The sequence below is a fragment of the Acipenser ruthenus genome, chromosome 13 (assembly GCF_902713425.1).
Source record: "Acipenser ruthenus chromosome 13, fAciRut3.2 maternal haplotype, whole genome shotgun sequence".
In the NCBI taxonomy this organism is placed as follows: Eukaryota; Metazoa; Chordata; class Actinopteri; order Acipenseriformes; family Acipenseridae; genus Acipenser; species Acipenser ruthenus.
Window position 1 is genome coordinate 9,059,948 of NC_081201.1, and position 15,803 is coordinate 9,075,750.

The window sequence follows — 15,803 nt, forward strand, 5'->3', positions numbered from 1 at the left end:
TATGTTGAATAAAAAATCAAAAGCAAAGTCTGATTTCTATTAAATATGGAAGAAACAATGGTGGATGCCAATTACTTTTGTCAGTTTCAAGTTATTTCAGAGAAAATTGTGCATTCTTCATTTTTTGTGGAGGGGTACCAACAAATTTGAGCACGTCTGTGTGTGTGTATATATATATATATATATATATATATATATATATATATATATATATTCTTCTTGTATTTGAGTTTGGTTTGCTCTGAGCTCAGCCTAGCTTCACTCTAACTGGAAAATGCCTTCTTGCTGATTCCAAGGAAACAGTGGTGAAACATTTAGTTTTCTAATTCTAGATGAAACTACTAACTAAGGTGAAAAGTAAAATAGATAAAAGACAAGTGGTAAACATTGGATGCCAGGCTCTGTGATAGGAGTTTTTTTTTTTTATAGAATTAGCTCCTTCAAAGACTCATAAACTACTTCATGTCAGTTTATTGCTCTGGTGTAACGGATTAAAATGCATATATTGTAGACTGGCCTCAGCTATCCTACGCAGGGGTGAATTCATTGCTCACATATATTTTCAGAAGCCAGAACAAAATATGCCATCTGTAGTGCCTGATTAAAGGGCTAATGTTGTAGCTGAAATGCAAGGAAAGTAACTTTCAGCTTGAACTTTTTCATCTTTAACAATGAATCCAGAAGTTCCACTTCACACACTTTATTAAAAGCCATTTGAAACACTCGCCAAAAAAAAAATGATACTACAAAAAGGAGTTTTATTGAAAGTTTATTTTGTTTCACTACATAATTACAAGAACTCTATTCGATCAGTAACTCCAGTGTTATACAATGGCTCTGAGTCCTCAGTGTCAGCACTGAAGAGAAAATAAATCCCCCTTCACCCCTACAGGACCCCAAGCAGCCTCAACCCCCCCCCCCCCCCCTCCCCGCAACCCTGCACGGGATGTCTTGAGAGAGGGGCAGGATAGCTTCTAACCAACTGGACCCAATACTGTGCAATACTTAAACTGCTGGCTGTCAGATCTTTAGTAGTCTTTTACTGTACACTGAATGTGCTTGCTACAGTATCTAATCTTCAGTACTGAGTTCTGTATACAGTACTTATGGTCATGTTACTGTATTTTAATATTGTATTATTTATCTCTATAGCCATATTTTCGTAACACAAATTAAAGTAATTCATATTGCATTTGATAAATAGTGTTCTCTGTACAGTATTTGCTGACTCTCAGATCACCAGTACTATATTACTGCAAGAAATTAGTTCAGTGTACTGCACTGTAATACATGAGTTGTTTCTTAGAGCCCCAGCACAAGTTCTACATTATCAGAAATGTGTATTTTTGTAGCAATATAAATCTATTAAAACTCTACATACATTAAAATGCCATCACAATTTCACACAAAATGATGATCAATTATTATATTTTTGTATCTTAAATCTTTACATGAATATAAAGGGTAAACCTGGATATAGATGGGGAGAAGGTATTCCTGACAATGGGAATGAGGTGTCAAGTCTGCCAGACTGGCTGAAACATGCTAAGGCCCATTTAGCACTGCGTTGTCAGCTCTGGCAGTTGATACAGCTCATTTCTATGTTCCAATTTTATAATAACTTTCTTAGCCACCTACACAAAAATACTGCAGGTTGCCAAGATCACATTGTGAAACATGTTGCACATAAATGAAATGGTTTAAAAAATATTGGCTCCATCTTCATGAGATGTCGAATGGAATATGATCATAAAAACATCCAAATAGCTTTTATTGTAGTTATGCTTTAAAAAAATGGCCTCAAATTCACAATGGGTTACGGTGAAATGTGGTGCTGTCCTACTGGAACCTCTACTGGCTTGAGTCTGTGATTTAAATGAACTCGCAGATCAAGCCAGTTGGTTTCAGTCAAGCCAGTTAGTTTAGAGCTGTCTGCTTGTATAACTAGGAGATTGAGACGCTGCCTCATTAGTGAAGGTGCTTTATAAATGCATGATGCCCTTTGGTGAAGGTTGGGGTCAGTCAGGTTCAGGATTGCCTGTCCTCAGCTGTCCCAGTAACATATGACCCCCACACGCATGCACAGCCAGAATATTATCTTGATATCTTTTCCCAGCGCCAGATCATATTTCTTGATTTCTTAATTTCTCAAAGTTAACTTTTTTTTGCCATTGGGGAAAGATGACACTTGTTCATATTTAAAATAATATTTATTACAAATAATAATAATAATAATAATAATAATAATAATAATAATAATAAACAAATCTGTATTTTTTTGTAGTACACACCTGATCCTTTCTCCTTGTGGAAATCGATAAAGGTTATATATGGGGGATGCATTAATAGCCATGCACTTTTTTCAAAGCAGTAGAATAAAAAAAAGAAAGAGTAAATGACACCCTGTTAGCTACTGAAGTCCGAGGGGCCACCAAGAAAAACCCGCCAGCCGTCCTAAAATCCTCCCTAAACACCCGTTTCCTAGCAAGCCTATTGAAAGTTGTTTACAATGCACAGCAGCACTAATATAGTGAGATAAGCCGTCCTCCACTTCCACATGTCCTCACACCCAGACCTCGGGTGCAGTCAATACAGTCCTGTCTGCACCCTCAAAGGGTTGAAACTCTCTTCACAGCTCCAGGTATGGACCCCTGTCACGCAGTACGGATCTGGCGCATTCTGCACAGCTCTGCCTGCTCACCACAGGTGCCTCCCGGTGTAGTTTGGTGGGGCAGAAGGGATCTGCAGACGGGAGACAGACCAAGTCAGTGGGTTTTGCTGGAGAAAGGTTCATTTTGATCAATATCATATAGAAATAAATATTTAATACAGCCAAAATAAAGTGACAGGTGACTTAACATTAGCAATTGGAACGTATATCCAAAATGTACGGCATATGTTTTGTTGGCTAAAAGACCATTGGGAACAGTTTTTTTTAATATAAAACCATGTTCTAAATATATTCTAACCACCCCCAGTAAGAGGAAGGGTGCTCCCTCACCAGCAAGAGGAAGGGTGCTCCCTCACCAGTAAGAGGAAGGGTGCTCCCTCACCAGTAAGAGGAAGGGTGCTCCCTCACCAGTAAGAGGAAGGGTGCTCCCTCACCAGTAAGAGGAAGGGGCTCCCTCCCCCAGTAAGAGGAAGGGTGCTGCTTCATCCAGTAAGAGGAAGGGTACTCCCTCCAGTCCAGGGCAGGTTTGAGGCAGGCTTGTCGCACATGGGGCAATGAGGGGAAGGTCACATTGCCACTGCTGTGCTATCACTATCCCTGGTCTGTGGATACATACAGTAGAGAGGACACCGGGTATAGGTTTAAACAGAAAACCAATTCTTGGAAAAGAGGTTTCTCGGTTGTTCTTCACAACAATAACACCAAAACGAAAAAGAGTTTGGAGAAGGACCCTGGGACAGCCTTGGAGAAGGACCCAGGGGGCAGCCTTGGAGAAGGACCCAGGGGGCAGCCTTGGAGAAGGACCCAGGCAGCTGCCCTGGAGAAATGGCAGCCTTGGAGAAGGACCCAGTGGGCAGCCTTCAGCTGCTGCTTCTCCTGACAGCAGTGGAATCCACCCCACCTCTCCCCTGATGGAAACCAGCAGCTGCTGTGAGCAGATTATAGAAGCAGACTCAAGCAGGGGTGAAATGTCTGCGTGTGACTGGGTGTGTAGGCTTGTGTCCTGTGCAGAATATAGAGAGACTGACTCCCTCTGAGAGATGTACTTCTGGAAATTGTTATTGCAGCGCCTCCTTCCTCATACTTTTCCAGTTTTATGCTGTTATGGGTAAATCCACACAAACATCTCCATTAGCATACAGTTGTGCCCCTAAGATTTCTAAGACTCCTTATAGCTTACAAAACTTTACTATAGTAAAACATGAATAAAGCAAAACCAAGCCTAAAGCAAAGTGAAAGCATGCATAACCTCTAAAACACTCAATCACAGATTCTAAAGTAGGGTTTTCCCTGGTTAAAGCAGCATGATGCATGGTAAATGCAGAGTATGGGAAAAGCACTGCAAACGTCACCATATAGTTATGATTTTGATGAGTGTTTGAAGTTATAAGAATCATTTAGGCTTGATGGTCCAGTGGTTAAAGAAAAGGGCGTGCTACCAGGAGGTTCCGAGGTCCTATTGTAAGTGACTCTGCAGCAGCAGTTGTGCTACATAGTTCATCCCCGAGTCTCTGTAAGTCGCTTTGGATAAAAGCATTGGCTAAATGACTAATTAACAATAATAATGAGTCACTGAGTGCGTGTGTGTTGCCACCCTGCAGTACTCACCGTGCCCCCGTTGAGCAGAACGGCCATCTCGGTGGGCTGGTACACATTGCTCCGGAAGGGGGCGCTGGGGCGGGTGCCCAGGCTGCCATTGCGGTGCCCCCCTGCCCGGAGAGCTGAGGCACAGGAGAGAAGACAGTTGGGACAGTTCAGATCAACAGGGTCAGCCGGTCAGAGCGTCTGTCGCACAGTCAAACAGGGTTCTTGCATTGAGTCTGTTACTGTATTTAGATATCAACTAGTATCTTTAAAGTATACCTACAATGTATATATTTGAAATATGCAGAATTATTAACTTATGGTATAGATTATTTAGCTCATAAATGCCTGTGAATAATATATATATATTTTAATTGACTTAAATACAGCTATGGCCACAAGTTTTGAATCCCCCCATAGAATGAACTAACCTTGCTTCATAAAGTCAAATGAAACCTACTGAATAATGTTAACATGTTGAACTACATACCACTTTGTAGTTTTCCATATACTTAACAGAAAACTGACAGAAATTAACATGATGTTAAATAAAATATCTAAATTAGGTACATAGATTTTTTTTTGTGATGCAAAACGTTTGCCCATAGCTGTATAGCTGTATATATCACAAGACCCCATCCATCAATTTAAATTATAGACAGGCCAAATATATATTCTAAACACTATCTGAAATCGTATCAAACCCATTTGCAATATGGAATATATTATTGTACACAACAGGACAGAACAGTGCCACATATTTTGGAAACAGGAAGAAAGTCCACAGGTTGTTTTTCCTATTTTTCCATTATCCTGCTCTCGTCTCCAGAGCACTCCCCCCCCCCCCCCCCGCCCACCCCCCCCCCCGCTTACCCCCCCCCCCCCCCCCGCTTCGTTTACATCAGGCATGGAGAATGCATTTAGAACCTTATTAAACTGGAGAGGACCTGCCTAAATTCTTAACGGTGAGCAGGTGTACTGCAGTGATTAGTCAGGCTTCAGGTGCAATATTATTATTCATATTTTTCAATGCTAATCTGGCCTTTAATACAGTCCCTGTACTGTTTGCCTAGAGAAATCACTCAGGAAGAGTTACTGGGCTAAATTTAAAAAGGTGAAATTAAGTTACAAAACTATAAAATTACATTATTTAAAGTTAGTCATTTAAGTGGCTCGATACTAGTTGTGTAACTAGTTTTCCCTGTCTTGTTGTAATGCAGGATTCTATGCTCACACTTTGGGACAAAGTTACATACGGATCAGGCATAACAGAACTGATCCCTACTAGAGATTGACTGTTTAGACATTATATTTTATATTCTTTGTTCTACTGAACCAGTCTGCCAAAAAGCCCATTATGCACATCTCTCTCTGTGTACCTGCGCTGTGCTCGTCAAAGGAGAAGGCCTTGTTCTCCACGAAGGGCCGGTGGGGCAGGGGGACCTCATCGTCGAAGCTGGTCTCGCGCAGGCGCGGGGGGAGCTGGGAGGTGTCGAAGTAATCCGGGGCGCTGGGCGGGGGAGCTGGCAGGACGGAGCAGTGCACCTCGGGGATGGCGTGGAACAGCAGGAGGACCCAGCCATTAGCAATCAGGGCCACAGCCAGACTGGGGTCGTCCCACACAGGGGACCTGCCCAGTGCCGAGTTGCCGTAGAGATAGAAGCCAGCCCAGGCTACCCAGAGCAGCACAGAGAAGAAGGAGGCGAGGATCAAGCAGACGCCGTTGCGCTTCCACTTGTGGAACTTCCCACAGAGCGAGAAGAGACTCAGCGCCAGCGAGGTGGACAGGAGGACCATGACGTAGCCACAGGCCAGCGTGAAGTCCACCGGCTGGTAGTCGCAGGCCTGCTTCCCCTCCCGGACCACCGTCAGAACCAGCCACTCTGTGGCAATGATCACCTGCACCAGCGTCAAGCTCAGTGCCACGCAGGAGAGCTGCCACCCTCCAGGGCCCTTCCCGTGGCGCACCAACCTCCGCAGACGCCAGCCCTGTGCCAGGAGGCAGGAGAAGCAGAGGGCAAAAAGCACCCCCCAGAGGGCGCGGCGGGCGATGCACACCTCATTGTCGGGCTGGATGATGAAGGTGAAGCTCAGGCCGAAGAGGCCCAGGACCCCCAGCAGCAGCAGCAGCAGCAGCCCGACGGGGCTCCTCTTGTCCTGCTCCGTGATGAAGGGCAGACGACCCAGCAGGATGAGGGCCAGCAGCAGGGCAGTCAGTGCTCCTGCCCCCGCTACCGCCTCCAGCACGATGCCCCACACAGCCTCCAGGTCACACAGGGCAGCGTAGCGGGGAGGCAGGTCCAGGCCACAGCCCCGCGAAGTGCTGGAATTCTGGGAGGATCCGTCCCCCAGCAGGGAGAGCAGGAGCAGCAGAAGAGGGGCTGTCCATCGCACACCCAGCACCATGGCTACAAGGGGAAGCACACACAACACAACACGTGTAATTATCAACACAATTATTATCAGGGTCAGTTTCTTCTACAAGATGCAGGGAGTGCTGTAGTCAGGGGGGTTTTGGAGTTAGCATGTTTATAGTTTTCTGTGACATTTAAAATGTTTCAATTTGTTTGTTTTATGGAATAATACAATTGAATATAATAGAATTGTCTATAAATAAATAAAATGAAATCCTTCAGTTGTTTCTAGAAGAAATAAGCGGGTACCCAGGCAACTAAAACCAGGGAGAGAAGTTGAGTCACTTGTTTAGTTGACTTCTGATGTATCCACAGCAGCACAGAACAACAGTCACAAACTGACCCTCCCCACATGTGTGTGTGTGCCCTCAGCAAAAACGTAAAAGCCATCTGTCTCAGCAAATAATGAACCTTAAAGACTTACAGGCTGAAAGATTTGGTAGGAATATGGTCACACATACATGGGAATAACGGTACCACAGTGGTATAACATTTTCCTAATCTGAAACAGCAATAATGTGCCAATGCTGTGTTCTGATCATTGTCCAATATCTATCGCAATGTTGTATTCTGCTAATGGCTATGCTGTTTTTTTTTTTTTTTTTAGGGCAACACAATAGCATTAAAAAAAAATCCAGCAAGGGATGTCCCCAGTAAGCTTTGTGTGTGTCAGCCGCGTGGCAGCTGGCTCTGACAACACTAACAATGGACTCATTCAAGACCACACCTCGGCCAGTCCTGTTTTTTTCCTGTTTAAATCCGGAGAGATCTGAAAGATCATTGTGTAAAACCGCTTCCATTTGTTCAGGAACATAAACAGAACAAGCTGGGCACGAGCGGGTGGGAGTGAATGTTCAGCCTGGAGGAAGAGCCTCTGGCGAGGGGAAAGGAAAGAAACTGGAGTCAGCCAACCCGGTCTTTCCAGCTCTCCCCTTTCACAGCACGAGGCAGCGTGACGGTAATCAGGAATCATCATACCCCCTCTCTACCACCACCAGTCTCTTAACATCCTCAGATCTACTATTGCCTTCATTCACTTACTAAAAGTAGTCATACTGTTGCTGTTCATCACAATGATTACCAAGGGGTCAACGCATGTACAGCACAATGACAAAAATGCACAGCGCCTTTCATTTGCCATATATGAAGTCTGTATCTCAAAGTGGCTCCGAGATCAGGTCTTTTGAGATTTGGAAAGAATATATTTTCGTTTCTTTACATTTTTCTTAATGCAGAACATTCACACCTTGCAGTCAGCCCCTAGGTGTACATTCATACAGCAGCACACCTGCAATGCAAGCTCAAGGTAGTTACAGTACAACTGCTACATTAGGTTGAGCTGTCTTAATTTACCAAATTGCTACGGTCCTGTTGTAAGTGACTCTGCATCAGCAGTTGTTGATACATAGTTCACCCCCTGGTCTCTGTAAGTCGTTTTGGATAAAGGGTCTGCTAAATGACCAATTAATAATAATAATAATAATAATAATAATAATAATAATAATAATAATGATAGCTTCCCATGCAGTTTTAAAAAATGTTTTTACATATTTCAGCAAGTTGTTACATATCAATCATGTTATATCAATCATGTTATATCAAAAAATATATTAATAGGATCAAAAGATGCTGATGTTAAAAGCTTATTCTGCCTTCCTGCAAATGTTCATCTTTGGCAAATATTCAGATTTGAAATTTGAAAGCAGCAGTGTAAACATTCACAATGTAAGGTGGGGACAGTATGCTGTGCAGATGACTGTGCAAAATTACCTTGCCATTTTACTGTGGTAAACTTTCAGATATTTTTTTTGTTAAAAACCTTATTATGTTTCATCTTACTGTCCCAAAACTCTCCTCTTCCCTTTCAGATACATGTACAGCTATGTACAGGGGCAGTGAACACGTCTAAAAGGTGAAGCTAGGCTTCTCATATGTACCTTAGCAGATACTGTGGGTTAGCAGACCAGCATCTCAAAGTCAAGGTTTATATACTAGCTAGAGATAAGGCTGTCTCACTGTACACTTTATAATCAGTATTCAGTATTTCAGCAGGTTAGGAGACAACCCACACAAGAGTAAATGTATGAATTGATTCTGCAGGTTACATGAAGACCATTGCACTGCAAGAGCAGGGATGGAGGAGGCAGTGGGTTGCAAATGCACATGAATGCATTGGCAGCTGGGTTCCATTTATCAGTTACTGGTCAATTAGGAGAGTGAAGTGTATGTCAGGGTCTGTCTGTCCTACTAAACCCAAGTTTATAAACTTTATTTCATAGAGTAGTCACTCTCTCCTTGCTATCTGGGAGAACATGCGTATACAATTGTGATCGCATATGGCTTTACCTTATAATGAAAGTTCCTTCCTCGTAAAACAACCATGTGCTAACATGACCTCGACTGACCCATTCTCTTTCTCCAACATTTTCTATGATTTGTTCCAAACTGACATATTCTGTCATTCTGCATGATCTACAAAAGAGGCCCTGCCACTGCCAAGGAAGCTTGTTGCCACTTCAGCCAGCAGGGATAGCCAGCTCTTCCAATGGAGGACACCACAGTAGATGAGTGGAACAGCAGAGTCAGTTTGAACTGCCGACACGGGTAAAGGGGTTGCAGTACAGCCAGTGCTTATTGCCTCAGATATGGCCACAGAACACAGGGATCAGTGGCACCTAGTTAGTACTGCGTGCAGTTTAGGGCTAATTGAAGAGAGAGAGGGTGGAGTGGATAGCAGCCTAGCACCTTACGCGAGAAGCAATGATGTCTAGTGATTGCTACAGAGATGAGGAGCTGGAAACAGACTTGATGGAAATGTACAGAGAGGTATAATTACCGTCAGGCTTTTGTATTGTCACTGGCAGGAGACAGTAGCCTGCAGTAAGGTGAAATGACGGGTGAAAAAAACACAGCTGTGCAGCTCAATCAGTTTTTCAGAGGGTGGTAAAAACCCAGCTCGTCATTTTATGGAGTAAATCTAATCTTAACCACTAGGCCACATTGCCTCACAGTCTCTAAGCTATAACTACAGGGCAACACTGCCATCCAGTCCCTCAGCTCTAATCACTAGATCAGCCTGCCATCCAGTCCCTCAGCTCTAATCACTAGATCAGCCTGCCATCCAGTCCCTCAGCTCTAATCACTAGATCAGCCTGCCATCCAGTCCCTCAGCTCTAATCACTAGATCAGCCTGCCATCCAGTCCCTCAGCTCTAACCAGTAGACCAGCCTGCTGTCCAGTCCCTCAGCTCTAACCAACTAGACCAGCCTGCCACCCAGTCCCTCAGCGCTAACCACTAGATCAGCCTGCCATCCAGTAGCTCAATTATAACCACTAGGCCGCACTGCCTCCCTTACAGAGCGGGCCTGCTCTGGGAGCTTTTTGTCACGTTGTATAAAAACTTCCTTTGCCAGAACGAGCATTGCTGTTCCAGCACAGATAGAACGTGTTTATTGTAAAACCAGGGCTACAGGCAACCTGTCTCGGAGTCACAGCTGCACAAAAGCAGGTGAGAATATTGCTGAATTATTCAAACATTTTAGTAGGGCACAGCTAGCTATAAACACACTTAGATACATACTGTATATGAGGGTTGTTAGGCCCTGATGCTCAAAACTCCCAGAAAATCAGAAGCAGCTGTGACTGTTTTAAAAGGGTACACTTCTGTGTGAGTCACAGCTCAGTGTTCCAGCGTGCAGTTATAAAGGAGGAGCACTGTGCTGTGAGATGGTAGGTCAAAGTCAATTCTATATAATAATGCATTCAATCTTTTCACATGCAGACATTTAATATCCCTAGGAACCGGAGTACCAACTCCAGCATCCTGCCTAAAACTCAACACAGGTCAATACATATCTGGCCAGACGCTTTTATCCAAAGCAACTTACAAAGACTAGGGGGTGAATTATGCAACTGCTGCTGCAGAGTCAGAGGATGGAGCACACAGAGGTTAAGTGACTTGCTCAGGGTCACACACAGCGAGTCAGTGGCTGAGCCGGGATTTGAAACCGGATAAAACTTGGATAATTCTCAAGCAAGTATTCAGTTTAAAGCAGGGGTTTTCAACCGGGGGTATGCATACCCCTGGGGGTACTTCTAAGGGTCATAGGGGGTACACAGGACAATTCTGATATGCAATAAAAAATTTAAAGTTAAAAAAAATATATATATGATCTTGAATTGATTATTTTTTATTACGGTATATATTATCTCTAAACCACTGTGCATAAATATTTCAATTTTGTTTAGCAACTCAAAGTGAAACACAGATAAATAAAAAAACACAGAATCTATCACATGCGTACTTTCCACCAGTACGCATGCGTGATTTCGATTGAGTGGATTGCCACTCTGATATACGGGTGGGTGAAGCAGAGGTCTGGTGATTCTGCCTATGGAGAGCGTTCTGTGCTGCTCATTAACTTTGGTGTTTTCAGCTGATCGTACAATTGAAAACTAAATCAGCGAAGCACAAGATTTCGGCATTTTTTTAAAATTATAAATGCTCCGGTAAGCATAAATAATAATCACAATACTCATACTTTGACGGTTTTTGTTTTATTTATTAGGCATGGTTGCAATTTTTTTTAACAGCAATAGCGGCTGGTTGAAATGGATACATTGTTTACTTGCAAAAAAAAAAAAAAGATGTTAGTTGTAGTTTTGCCTTGAGGTTAATGTTTTTGATATTGTAAACCGTTTTAAATGGCACACAATTATGCTGAGATCAAAAGTAAATGGTAACGTGATAAACATTTACAGTGCAGTCTATTTTGTATTATTTATAATAACTTTGCTGAATAGAAAGTGAATACGAGTATTTCCAAAGAGATTCCCTAATTACTATCTTTTAATTCTGTGCATCCAAAGACATGCAATTAAACGTTTTAAGAATGATGTCTACTGTTTGGTATTCTGTCCTAAACCAGCAGTTTGTCAGTCCCAAACTGTTGTGTCATAAATTATATATTAAATAAACGGGAAAAAAAGAAATGTGTTAATCAGAATATTTTGCCTTTTATTGCAACTGTAGTACCATTCAGTTGATGGAAAATTGTAAAGGGGTACTTAAGCTGAAAACTCCAGATAGCAGGGGTACAGTTTCAAAAAAAGGTTGAAAACACCTGGTTTAATTATTTTATTTTACTGCATTTAATCCTGTATTTCAGAGTACTGTAATCTGCCAAGTGTTTAATCTGTAGTATTTTGTATTTAATCATATCCTGATGTAACTATCACTGACACTGTTATCTGCTGTATTATTGAATTGTATTTTGTCACACTTGTACTTGCTTGAACCAAAGTCATTGTATTTATCTTGCTCTTAATTGTATTATTACTTGTACGGTGATACTTGAAATGTATTTGCTTACGATTGTAAGTCGCCCTGGATAAGGGCATCTGCTAAGAAATAAATAATAATAATAATAATAATAATAATAATAATAATAAAAGTATTCAGCTTCATTGCCCCTGTAAAAAGGGGGTGGACATCCCTGTGGATCGAGCACAACCATTTTTCTAACAATCAGTTTAATAGATACAGATTATTGCTTGCCTTTTTGCTTTGCTTAAAAAAAGACATTGCATTCTAAGCACTGTGCAATGACAGTACATCAGCTGCAGACTTTAACCTTTACAAGCGTTTACATTCCCGATATACCTGACGACCTGACGCTCTATAACAAGCCCTCTCGGGTGACACAGTCAGAATGGACTCTGTAAGAAAGCTCTGTTAACACACGCTGCCAGACATGGCTTCAGAGAAGTGGTTGATTCACCTCCCCAAAGCTACTCCAGTCAGTCAGTTCTGTGGCTCTTACATAACCCTTGAGAACCAGCTCTCTCCAGTCTGCCTGCATTACTGCTGCAGCTGAGCTACAGTGGCATCCTCCCCTGATAAATCCTTTATTTCTGTGCTGTGTACTGGCAGTAACCCTGCCATTGCTTCACGCATTACGACATGCTAATACAGTGTGCATATAAAAAGCATCAACAGTAAACTCCCCCGTACAGTGACCACAGAGTCTGTTTGGTGGATATACTGCCTTGCATTAACTCATCAACTGAGAATGAATTCAAAAGGTAAGGGTTGGGTTATAAATGTACTTAAAGACCAGGATCGCTGTGGGCAAGTCCACTGTGACTCGTCTATCACTTTTGAAACTTTTCCTTGTGAAGCATCAGCTATTTGTGTAACAAATGCACGGATCTCATGATACAATACGTATCGCGATATGCAGGTTGCGATATGATATCTATCATGATACATGTGACTGTCCTGAATCGCTACTTGTATAATGCATAGTAAGATCAAATTATGTCATTTTTCGCCCGACTGCAACTTTTAATGATGTCACTTAATGATGGGCCATGTTGTTAAAAGACAAAACTGAAATGAGATCAGGAGAGAGTGTATCCATACCAGTTACAAAACACTCCATTATTCTCCATTCAAGAACCATTTGTTGATCTACAATGAGTTTTGTATCACGATACAGTACATATTTCTATTACAATAAGATATATCATGTAAAGAAAGCATCACAACTCATCAAATACAGAATTCATTGTTACACCCCTAATCTTGTATAAGAGAAATCTGTCAACTGAATACCTAATATTAGCCAGCTCTCAAAGTCCATCCTGATTCAGACTGATTCATCTTATCCAAAGGAAAATATTAAGGAAAGGAAAATATTAAGTGTTAGTTATACAGATTAAATTCTGGTTTAAAAATAAATATATATATATATTGCTGTAGTGCTTTTTATAAAGTACCTGGTGTGCCCCACAAACACTGGCACATTCAACGACAGAGAGAACCCAGATTCTAAACAGGCTACGCAAGGGTTACGTTCGGTTTGTTTTCTTTGGTCCCTTTGGCACCGGGGAAAAGCAGAGAGCCAGCATCCACAGTCAGGGCAACGTGCATCAATGTGCATCACGTGTCATGAGACCATCTTCTCCAGGACCGCTTATTTACATTTACGACATTTCTCGTCATCTATCAAACATGCTCGCCTTTAGGATCCAACAAGACATCAAACATGACCTTATACGGCTACGGGGCAACGTCTCCTGCGCCCGGGGTTATCGGGTAAACGCGTATCTAGTGTGTACGCGTTATTAAACTAATTAAAGCAGTCAATTTCGTATCACGAAATGTTTACAAGGAGCAAACCGGACAGAGCCAACTATCCACATCTACAAATTAAAATGTTATTGTGAAGAAAATCACCCGGGGAAACAAAACAACGGTGCCAACCCAACCTTCCAGACCCAACACAAGGGGGTCAGGATTACTCCAGTATAATTAGATGTCGTAACTAAGAGGAATAGTCCCAGTCCTCAATGTGAAATCATTACAGCTCTAGGACAGTAGGTCAGTTCGCACCACTGCTTTAAAGTAAATCTTCTACATAGAGTGGTGTGCTGTTTATAGTAAAAAAAGCACAAGGGGCTAAAAATCAACCGTAGTTACAATAATGTATAGTGCGCTGATCTGTTTATTAAGAGAAATTCTCTCCATACACAGACGTGCAGTTCAGAGATGGATACAATACATTTTAAAGTGCATTAACAGATACTCTTGTACTGTGGTGCGAAGTATTGATTTACTGTGCTATACAGTATCTGATTGGGGATCACCTTAAAAATAGACGGGCATCATCCATTTATAAATGAAGAGGTTCATTCCTCGTTGTTTGAATACGTTGCTAATAATAAATGTGTACGGGGCAGCCAGACAGACTCTAGACCCGGTGGGTGCCTGCGGGGCAGTGTTTAATTAGAACACTTCTGTTCAATTGGAATGACTGTACTGCGTCTTAAACGCGCTTGACTGTCCAGTACAAAAATGCAATACATTTCAAATATTTTTCAATATTAATATTATAAGCCGTTTCCAGCACCCATGACCTATTGATATCACATAAAATGCGAGATTTAATAAAAAAAAAAAAAACGTTCAGCGACATTTTAAAGTTAGAAATCATGCGGAATAAAATGCTCCAAGACAAACACATTACAGTCATTATAAAAGTGCGTATTTTTGTGCAAAACTTTGGCAATATCAATGGAAATCATATCATCATATCAATAGAATTAATAGACTTTTAGATGTAATACTATATATATATATATATATATATATATATATATATATATATATATATATATATATATATATATATAATTGCCTCTCTCTCTCTCTCTCTCTCACACACACACACACACACAATAGTATAACACGCAGGAGAAACATGAGTTCGATACCCACCTTTAAAACAAAATCTGAGATTCCAGAAGGTTGAAGTCAATAAAAAAAGGTCGCATTTCTGGTGGAACCCCAATATGAAGAGATTCTAATCGCCGAGGACTTGCACTGATATCCGGTTTGATGTGCAAATCGAGTCACAGTTGGGTAACCCCAATCGGGCGAAAGTCAATAGTGGGTGCACAGTCCTGGTGTGGATGTCCTGTGACCGACCTGACAGCTGGGACAGCACAGTTGGGAACGGAGAATTACACCAGCCCAAGCGAAACACAGAGACAGAGGAAGTGAAAAAGAGCGTATCGGTCGCCTTGCCTTTCTGACAGACCGCTTACTAGTTATTGTGCAGCTTTCTATGTTATTGTTGTAATAATTTCCAATATCCAGCATCAAATTTATCCCTACAATCCCCGTAGAATCAAGCAAACCCTGATTCAACCCCGTTCACTAGTCGACTCCCGCGTGCGTGTAGCCCCAAACCGGATTATTTCCTAAAGAAAGGATAGTGCGTTTCGGGGCTCAGCTATTGTTCGCTTTTTTTTTTTTTTTTTTGAGTCTGCTGTCCCCAAAATAAATCCCAACGGTTTGGTGCCCCCAGTAGTTTGTCCCTGTGGGGAACAAAATAGATGTCAGCTATATTCTAGAATCTATTGCATTACATAACCTGCGCTTTGTTTTGCAGCTGGCAGATCAGTGACCCGTTTTCTACGACTAAGTTGCTGTGATTTCGCCTCTGTGCCGCTTGCAGTGTGTCCGCACGTTCCTCAGCTGCCGAACTCAATCAATTCACAACACAACGTCAGGGACGCTAGCCCCGCCCCGTTGACATTACGCGTGTGTGTGTGTGCAATGTGAGGAA

At 42.0% G+C, this 15,803-nt stretch overlaps 1 protein-coding gene across 1 annotated transcript; it reads right to left on the reverse strand.

Moving 5' to 3' along the window:
• Positions 1-756: 756 nt before the first annotated feature.
• LOC117417913 (G-protein coupled receptor family C group 5 member B-like) lies at positions 757-15,803 on the reverse strand. Its single transcript, XM_034925758.2, has 4 exons — positions 14,951-15,803; positions 5,635-6,663; positions 4,280-4,392; positions 757-2,742 (listed from the first exon to the last, which is right to left on the reverse strand). Exons 2-4 carry the CDS (start codon positions 6,659-6,661, stop codon positions 2,698-2,700), a joined length of 1,185 nt encoding a protein of 394 aa, XP_034781649.2. The 5' UTR covers positions 6,662-6,663; positions 14,951-15,803; the 3' UTR covers positions 757-2,697.

Excerpts from the sequence above, each read along its gene's own strand:
- LOC117417913 (XM_034925758.2), bottom strand. The coding sequence starts at position 6,661 with ATGGTGCTGGGTGTGCGATGGACAGCCCCTCTTCTGCTGCTCCTGCTC. Across the intron at positions 4,393-5,634 it reads CTTTGACGAGCACAGCGCAG|CTCTCCGGGCAGGGGGGCAC; the intron begins GTACACAGAGAG and ends CCTGTGCCTCAG. Across the intron at positions 2,743-4,279 it reads TTCTGCTCAACGGGGGCACG|ATCCCTTCTGCCCCACCAAA; the intron begins GTGAGTACTGCA and ends TCCCGTCTGCAG.